Source organism: Brassica oleracea, chromosome C3 (assembly GCF_000695525.1).
Source record: "Brassica oleracea var. oleracea cultivar TO1000 chromosome C3, BOL, whole genome shotgun sequence".
In the NCBI taxonomy this organism is placed as follows: Eukaryota; Viridiplantae; Streptophyta; class Magnoliopsida; order Brassicales; family Brassicaceae; genus Brassica; species Brassica oleracea.
In genome coordinates, this window is record NC_027750.1 from 16695795 (window position 1) to 16705703 (window position 9909).

The 9909-nt window shown below is 30.1% G+C and overlaps 2 protein-coding genes across 2 annotated transcripts; both read right to left on the minus strand.

Annotated features, from left to right (window-relative positions):
* Positions 1-1573: 1573 nt before the first annotated feature.
* On the minus strand, positions 1574-2114 carry LOC106333469 (keratin, type II cytoskeletal 1-like). The gene has a single exon (XM_013771912.1). It carries the CDS (start codon positions 2050-2052, stop codon positions 1651-1653), a length of 402 nt encoding a protein of 133 aa, XP_013627366.1. The 5' UTR covers positions 2053-2114; the 3' UTR covers positions 1574-1650.
* A 2259-nt stretch (positions 2115-4373) lies between these two features.
* On the minus strand, positions 4374-5570 carry LOC106329996 (putative F-box protein At1g46984). The gene has a single exon (XM_013768573.1). It carries the CDS (start codon positions 5568-5570, stop codon positions 4374-4376), a length of 1197 nt encoding a protein of 398 aa, XP_013624027.1.
* Positions 5571-9909: the final 4339 nt, after the last annotated feature.

Sequence of the window (9909 nt, forward strand, 5' to 3'; positions counted from 1 at the left end):
TTGTTATAAAATATATAAATGCAGACTCGAAATATAAATGTCTGTCTAGAATATATTCACCAGCTCGGTCTAAATATCATCTAATTCTAAAACAACAAAACAAATTACTTATTTCACCAGTTCGGTAATATTTGAATCCAAACGGGTAGTATCCGAACCCGAATGTATATCTGAAGATAACCAAACATAAGTATACTTAACTCTATATGTATAGTTTGCTTCTCTCATTTTATTCAAAATATTTATATTAATGATGCTTATTTCTCAAAATTATATAATATACATATAATTATGGACAAAATTATTTGCTACTCACTTAAAATATATATCAAGCTCTTGTTTCTTGCATTAATAAAAGTTCCATCTAAAATTTCAAAACAACAACTAAATTAGCATATTTTTATTTTTAAAGTTTTATCTCCAAACCTATTAACAGTTTAATTTTTTTTAAAATTAGAAAAAATAGTTAAAATATATTTTAAATGCAAAAAAACCTTAGACAATGAATCATTTATTTATTTTTTCTTCAAAATTTAAATATCCAAACCCGACTCAAAATATCTAAACCCGAACATAATATACCCGAACCCGACTCGAAGTGTAGAAATATCCGAATAGGCTTTATAATTTTATACTGAAATACCCGATACGAACCTGAACGTTTATCCGAACGCCAACTCCTACGATATATGATCATCATTTGTATCATGCTTGAACAAAAAAAAAAATAAACCATTGATCACAAAATTTTCAATGTGGGACTTTTTCCATTTTTAGTAATTTATAGTCGTTTTTAAAACTTCGAAATATAACATATAAGAGAAAATCTATTTTTTTTTTAATTATATGCTTAATGTGATTGTTTAATTTCTTTTAATAGTATAAAATTAAACAAAAAATAGAGAAGTTAGAAAAAATGTTATCAAATATGTATTATTCATAATCATTAATTGTCATATATTTAAGGAAATAAAAAAATATCTTTTGTACACTACTAATTAATTTGATAGCTAGTTTAATAAAAAACATATTATATGTTTAGATAGACCAATTTATTTTTTAACAATTCTAAGAATCATTCTCGTGATGACACGTGGCTACGAAAATATGTTGTAATGGTCCAGGATTAATATATAGGGGATGAGAAAAATGACCAAAATAAGTTTTATTAAAGAGTAAAACTACATTTTTACAATAGGGTTAACTAATCTAGATTTAGTGTTTAGAGTTAAGGGGTGGAGTTTCGAAGATATAGTTTTAAATTTAAAAAAATAAAAAATAAATATTAAAATTTTTAAAATAAAAAATAGTTATTTTGGACATTTTCTTTTTTTGAAAACTATTTTTGTGACAAAAACTTAAAAAAAATATTTAAGAAAATTACCCTAAATATAACTGGAGAAATAAGAAAAACTTTTTTATAGCTTTCTCTAGCTTGGAACCGCTTTAGGAATTGTTAGTTCAATATTGATTATGTTATTTTTGAAACAGATTATATTTCTGTATTTTCAAATATATAGCTAATATAAGATAGTAAATACTAAATAAAGCAAAACCAAGTAAGACATGGACGTATACAAAAAAAAAAGTTGAAATTGAAAGAACCACAAAAAGACACAAGCAACACTAAAAAATTAGAACATTTAGAGTCTAATACATGATAACCAAACAGGTCAAGAAGAAGAACATCGCTACAGAATAATGAAGGCGAGCACCACTGCTTGGAACCCGTCCACCTTGAGTATTAGTCGTAGATGGTCTAGTGACACCGACGGAGCCACCTCCGCGACTTCCCCCACCACTGCTTCTGCCACCTGAAGAACTACTTCGAGAGCCTCCACCTCCTCCACGGCCGCCACCGCCTCCTCCTGCAAGTTGCCTTCGGTTCAAATCTGCCGTAAACAATGTCGTTTTTGTGATTATTTGATGGCGTTTTAGATCAACGGATGGAAGAGAATCCTGGTTAAGTGAACCAACGGCTTCGATTTGCGTATGAATTAGAAGAAGTGATAGAAATAAATGAAGCACAGTGCAACGCATTTTGAGTTCCATTTTGTGTTTACCAATATTTAAGCTTCGGTACCAACACAAAACTATATATACACACGATTCTTAAGTAACCGCGTTTGTGAAAATCAATCGTCTTAACATCATCTTTCTTTTTTGACTATCATAACGCGACTATCGCAAATTGAAGCTTCCTTGCAATAAAAGTGTTACGGCAAGAGTTGACTTTTATTATCCTTGCGTGTATATTTTGATTTGTTCTACCAACTAAAAAATATTCCATCCAGATAATAAAATAATAGATTAGATGCGGGTATATGAAAACAAAAACGAGGTACATGATTGACTAACCTTTATAAAGAAACTTCAGGAATGAACCATAATAATGTTCCCTATTATTTTCGGTCAATAGTTAAATTTTATTTTGGAAACTAATTAACAAATCAATGGAAATGAAAGAATTCTACTTCTACTAATTTTCTAATACTACTATTTAAATATAAAAATAAATTTGACCTCTCCCTCTCCCTCTCCCTCTCCCTCTCGAAAAGAATTTGACCTGAAATTCGTATCTCCTAGTCAGAATTAATTGTCCTTACACAACTTTGGTTAGACGACTAATCATTCATGCTCATTCTCAAAGATCATGTGCTCTTGGAGCCATTAAAGCAGGATCAAAGTCCTCCATGCTCAAAGATCATGTGCTCTATCCCATTGTTTTGATTTTGATCATGCCTCAGCGGCTCCAATGGTCTGTTCTGAATCTAAACAAGTACTTGAGTCAGATTATTATTCGGGTCCTCGGATCAGGTCCGGTCCGTTCTCACCGGGTCTGGATCTTTCGGATCTAGCATATTTGAACCCAATAGATATATTTTAGGTGTTCTGATTTAGTGTTGGGTTGGTTCATGTTGGGTCCGGGTCGATTCAAGTGCTAATTTTAAAAACTTGTTAATAAATCCATGCATTTCCGGTTGGAGGTTTGGGTATTTACGATCCAAAAAGCCCAAAAATACTCAAACTTGAACCAAAGATCCGAAAATACCTAAAACTCCAAAAATATCAAAACCTCCCAAAAACATTCAAATCCTGCAAAAATTTCTGAGTTTACATAAAACGTGACCCGAAAACCTGGATAGTACCCAAAACTTTACCCAAATACCCAAATTATATTTCTGAAAATATGAAATACTCTCTCTCTCTTTCTCTCTGCGCTAGGGTTTAATGATGCATTGTTAAGACAAGTATGGTGTTGTTGTCATTGCAAGTTTTGAATTTATCATTGTAAAAAATGATTAAAAATATTATTAAAACTATTTTAAGACAACTATTTTAAGCAATTAAATAGTATTTTGTGGAAAAATAACTATTTTAAGCAATTGCTTTTGGAAACAGAAAAAGTATTTACTACACACTTTTGGGACATAGTATTAATTAACTTTCACATTAGTTTCTCAAAATTAAATACTAGTATTATTTTGTTAGAACTCATGTGTTTGAAATACTCCCAATCCGGATGACCTTAATGCATGTCACCATTGAATATATATGAAAAAAGTATATGAATTTTGCAACTGAAACTGAATACACGTTTAATTAGATTGTTTGTTGCATTTTATAGTTGTATTAATTCAAGTCAAGTCACCAACCTCATATTCTTAATATGGTTGCTGAAAGATAAGGACAAAGTAAAGAAAAACTTCCTCACCATTCGCAACGCCAGGTTGTAGAGCAATTTCATTTGTACCAATGGCTCCTAAAAGGCGGCCAAAGGTAGATAACCTTCAATCATACTTGCTTATTGGCATCGTCTAAACCTCACAGCTCACGAGGACTAACGTTATGTGGCTTAGGCCATGATTATTGGGGCTGATAAAAAGGTTTCTTGCACTGTTCCAATGGCGTGGGTCCCATAAAATAGCAATAATCGGTTTCAAAAGTTGTGAAACGAGGGACGCAGTTCGTCCGTTTCTTACAGTTTGCGGGTCCCACTGACACGTGGCTGTCCGCGATTGATTTCTATTTTTTTTTTTGATCAGACAAAGAAAAAATTAAGAAACCCTCAGTGAGTTTTATGGATAATGATGCTCTTCTATATTTCTATGTAAGATTTGTTTCTCAAGTTTACGTAATCTGTAAGTGATATCATGCATATAAAAAAAAGCAGTAGCAGGAAAACAATAACGAGATCAATGTCGTTGAGAGTTAAGAGACAGAAAAATACACAAGTAAATCAAATAAAAAAAATTAAACATTAAGATTCAGAAATGATCAATTGAAGAAAAGACTTAGAAGTTAGAATCAAACAAGGGAACAACAAAAAAAAAAGAGAGAGAAAAAAAACACTGCGATAAGCCACATATTTATTACAGAAGCATCACATTCTCAACATGGTTTGTGAAGGTTAAGATTGCTTCGGGGCGATAATGACCCATCAATACCTTCCCTTCAATTCCTTTGATCTCTACTCTTCTAACACTCTGTGTCTCTAGATTGTAGTAGAAGACATAGAATGGATGGGTCCAACGACTTCGCGCCCAAACAATTTCACCCGTATCAGTTGCCCAAATTGATCTCATGATCCAAAAAGCTGCATCTGGCAAATGAAAGATATGCTTCGACCATTTCTCCTTCTCAGGATCATCTAGAACCCATAACTGACCATTGATACTACGATCATAGACTATGGCACCTAACTTTCCCTTGTAGTTTATTAACGTCAAGAACCAATACAACTTAGAGTTCTCATCATCTATTTGTATAAACCTAAATTTCTCATACTTAACGTCAAAGCATGCTATCACTGTATTCAAATTGCTCCGAGCTATGTAATACAAAATCCCGTTGATGCATATCCCAGTTCCGAAATTCTCAGGAAAATGCGGAAACAAACATGCGATCTTCCTCCATGATGGTTTTCCTTTCCCTAACGTCAGAACTTGATGCTCTCTAGAGTTAGTTTGTTCTCTATACCTTGCCACAGTCATGCACAAAACCTTGAGTTGATTCTCGATCGGATCATACCCTAAAAAGCTTCTCAAGTCCTTATTCTTTGCTAACACTTTAGGTAAATTTACCTGCTGACCCGTGCTAGGGTTACATATCACAGGAACCCTTTCCATCTTTTCCTTTAACATCTTCCTATCATTTAGATAGATAAACCCGTTGGCGAGTATACAAGTTTCCTTGTACCAATCTCCAGAGAAACCCATATGATAATCTGCTATTACAACCTGCTCATCGCCATTTTGAGGCTGAGGGGACGAGAAGAAATGCCACTTGCCGCCAAATTCGAATGTGAACAGAAGACGCGGCCGAGTTGACGAACGTGTCAGGAATGATTTCGTGAAATATGGATCGCAAAGTAAGGAACCCCACTGCTTCGAGACGCAACGGCATTTTGCAATGGTCTTTGTTGGTAACCTCTTGAGTATCTCCATGATGAGATCGATGGGAAGCGTCTTTGGGTTCTCTCCTACATACGTTGAGGAGGTCGTGGATGATTGTGTGCGGCGTCTGATGATCTTACAGTGATTCATTGGATTGTACTTCTCTCGGTTCATGGCAAAGTTTGTTTCGTTCTAAGAATACAATTAGGACGCGTACAAACTGTATAGGTTTGTCAAAAAATATCATTCTTTTTATCATGCATTAACTTTTCAAAATCTTTAACTTTAGTAATATTTTTCCGTATCTTTGACTTCTATTTAATCTTCTATTTTATTCAACCAGTCATCAACTGAACTTCAAATTTATATGGGAAAGATATCATCCCTTATGTGGTAAATATATAATCCCTTATATATCAAGAGAAAATCAATTTTAAAAGGTAGATTTTAATTTGAATTTTTTTTACAGCTATGCTATGTTGAGGTGGTAAACACCACCAGCCTTCTCACACCATATATTAATTACTGTCTATTCGTTAGGAAAATAACAACATATGTCAGTAAACCTTTATTTATTGTATCATTCATCATTTACATTATTGCTAGGTAATAACCCGCGACTTGCACGGAATTCGATTATTAGTTTTGTTATTTTTAATAAAAAGACATTAAATCTGTTTAATCCGGATATTGGTTCGGTTTTAAGTTTTTTTTTGGTTTTTAATCTTCTAAAATATAACTATTATTTTAAATTATATTCATTTTAGTTTATTCGGTTAAAATATTTGATTTTTTTTTGGTATTTTTTCTGGTAAAAACCAAAAATTAATATTATTTTTTTATTTTCATGTTATGAATTTTGATAATCGTCATGTCGAACCAATAGTTTCATATTCCCTCCGTTTCAAATTATATGATGTTTTAGAAAGTTTATGTTGTTTCAAAATATATAATGTTTTGAGATTTTAAGGTTAATTTAACTTTATTGGAAACTGTTCAACCAATAAGATTTTACGGTCTTTTTCATAATTGGTTGGATAATTTTAAAATTATATCTTTAAAAAAGCTTTATAGAAAAATGTAATTTGCTTAATCTTTGTGCAATAAGCCAAAACATCATTTATTAAGAAAAAGAAAAGAAAATTATTAAGACAAATCATTTCACTATAATTTGGTCGGTAGTGAAAGAAGCATTAAGAAAAAATATTTCAACTTTCAAAAAAATTAGATACTTCAGTTGTGGTGAATATTTAGTTACAAGGTGCTCACATCAAGGTGCACATGTATGTGTATGTAAAAAGTATATAAAAATAGTTGACAAATATATAAAGATATTGTTAATTAATATTAAATGACATTTTTGTTCAAAATAATACATAAAAGATAAAATTAAAATTAATTTAAAATAAAAAAGGCCTTGACATTAGTCATTTTTTACATATAAAGAAAATAAAATTGTATCCGTAAATAGGGGTTGACACATATCGAATATCAGGGTACTAGCAAGCATTTGTGTCGATTCGATCTTTAGCCACCTAGATATTCGGTGACTCGGATATCAGAAATGTTTTAGAATTTTAAAGAATATCCGATTTGATCCGTAAATAAAATAAAATTTTAAAAATAATTGAAAAATTTAATAATAACATTTTATCACAAAAATAAAACATTATTTAATTTTTTAAATTCTAGTACCTAATATAATAAATTTAATTCATAAAAATATTGTAAAACTAATATAAAGTATAATATATATAATGTATATATATAATTCTTTACATATATGTATATATATATATATGCATATAACATATCGAATTAGATATCTGTTCCTAAAAATATTGGTATTTGTGATTAATTTGCTTCTTTTTTGGATATTGTATTTTAGAATTTTATTTGTTTCGTAGAGTTACGGATATCCAGATTTTTTTGTTCAAATCAAAACGGATAACGAATCTAATCAAAATTTATGAATATTTTGCTCAACTTTATGTGTAAACAATAAAAATAATATATATTTAGTTTGGCTTTTGATTCGTTATCTATTTTTATTCGAACCGAAAAATCCAGAGTTTTATTGGAACCATATATGTGAGTTTTATATTGAAAAGAGCGCAAAGTACATAGTGTGAACACATTTATAAATATAGTCTGAACGCGTTAGCATACTTATTATCAAATCATTGCGAGGCCGCCACGTGTCTATTATAGTGTGAATGCATTTATTACAATGTTTCTCTTTTTAATATATAAGGGATTTTTAATTAAAATATTTATTAAATGACTTAATATGGGAATAAAGGTATTGATTATAAACTGACTCGAACAAAAACACTTGCGTTCAAAGACTCGTAAACTGGTTTTGCTCGATCCGCCACTCCCAGCGCATTTTCTCAGTTCGGAACCCAATATCTTAAGTATCAGTAACCGTTCTCACCACTGACGGAATCCACAGAAATGTGAGATTCACATTGTTGTCTCGGATGCCGGGACTTCCCATGTCGTCTACGTAGTAGATGGTTCCCGATGAACTCATCAAGCTTGTAACATAGGCAGACAATTCATTATAAGATACTCGTGTATAGTAGCGTTAAAAGAAAATAAAAATTGAGAAAGAGTAGAAAAACACAGTTTATCACTAGAAAACACAGTTTATCAAAAGTAAAATATTATTACTCTACCCACAAAATAACGAGGTCAGTGTAGTAGTAAGGGGAAAACCTTTAAGGAGCAAAAACTAACACTTAAGAATTCAAGTAATTGACCAATATTAGCCAAAAGTGAATGAATCATGGATTATATTGCAATCACAAAACATAAATGAACTAATCAACTACCAAAAAAACAAGCAATTAAATAAGTAACACAACTGTGTCGCAATGGTACAATTCACCTTCCTCCGGTTACAACGGAGTCAAGGAAGTCTGAAAATTCATCTCACAACTGGGTCGCTTTCTGATGATGAAGACTACTATGACTGGGACCTAGATGGCAACATCTCGACCAAATTAGATTTTATGACACAAGGAAACCATATGTTTAATTGGTGTATGGGATGTTAGATTTTATAATTAAAAATGTAAATTTTAGAATCTAAATATTTTTGAAATCTAGAAAGATTTTGAAGATTTTAAAATTCTAGAAAGACACTTAAGATCATTTAAGTTCAGGGTTATGATTGGAGAAATGAAAATTGTAAGGACCTAAAAGAATTTTAAAAGTGTCAACAAATTTCAATTATATAATTTTGAAAAATTTAAACTTACCATTTATGAACCATGAAATTTCATATAATATATTATGTACAAGAGTTTTATGTAAAAAAATTAAAGTGTCTGTAATAATTAAGGGTTTCATGTGGTTAAGTAACTTAGGTTATCGGTTAATTTTCTTAAAACACTGTCTAAGAGTATCTCCAAAAAAGAACTCTATTTTGAAGTTTCCAAAACTCTATATTTGAAGTTTAAAGGTGTTCTTCTCCAAAAGCAAAACTTCAAACTCAACTTCAAAACTATTTATATTTTATAATATGGTCCTTATATTTGTCATAACTAATTTGAATTCATAAAATTTTGGTAAACAACTAGCACATATATAAACATATTGCAACAATATTAATTAATAAAATATTTTATTAAAATATAAAAATTTAAATAAAAATAACTTAATTAATATTAAACTTCAAACAAAATACCATACTATTTCATAAAATGATTTTTGTAATGCATATATGATCTATTAGTGCATTTCGAAGTAAAAATGGTTCTCCTCATTTTTAATTTGTAGATTACGAACTAAAAGTTGTTGAAATCGGGTAATATTCTTGTAAATACATCAAATAGGAACAAGAAAGTAAAAGAGAAACATAAAATATTGCTAAAAGACTAATTTCTTATGGATTATATTAATACTCGTGATATATTCGATATGAACAAGAAAGAATTGTACGAAAAAGACATCAAAAACAACAACAACAACAACAACAACCATCTTCAGTTACACAAAACAATTTGGATAATATTTGAAAATTTTGAAGGTTCCAGATCAAACTTACTTGAATATTAGTGTTATTGTAATATTTAAATTTGTGTAATAGTTATGTCTTCATGTAATTTTTTAAAATCTTTTTGTTAAGTTTTGTTTTGCATATTATTGTTGTCTAACTCTAGCTTAAAATATTTTAATTCTTATTTTCAAGTTTTATTTAATTTTATGTGTAAAATTTAAAATCTGTAAACAAAATTTAAAATATTTATGAGATATAATTTTTTTTAAGGATTAAAACAATTAACGAGAAAATATTTATGAATCATAAAGGTGATGTGTGACTGTAGTGACCAAAATGCAAATAAAAATATGAAAGTTCAAATATAGAGTTTCACTTCTCAAAACTTCAAATTTGAAGTTTTGAAATTTCTTTTTGGAGAGCAAAAAACTTCATATTTGAAGTTATAGAGTGTCTTTTAGAGATGCTCTAAACTGATATCAGTATTTGAAAATTTTGAAAGTTCCA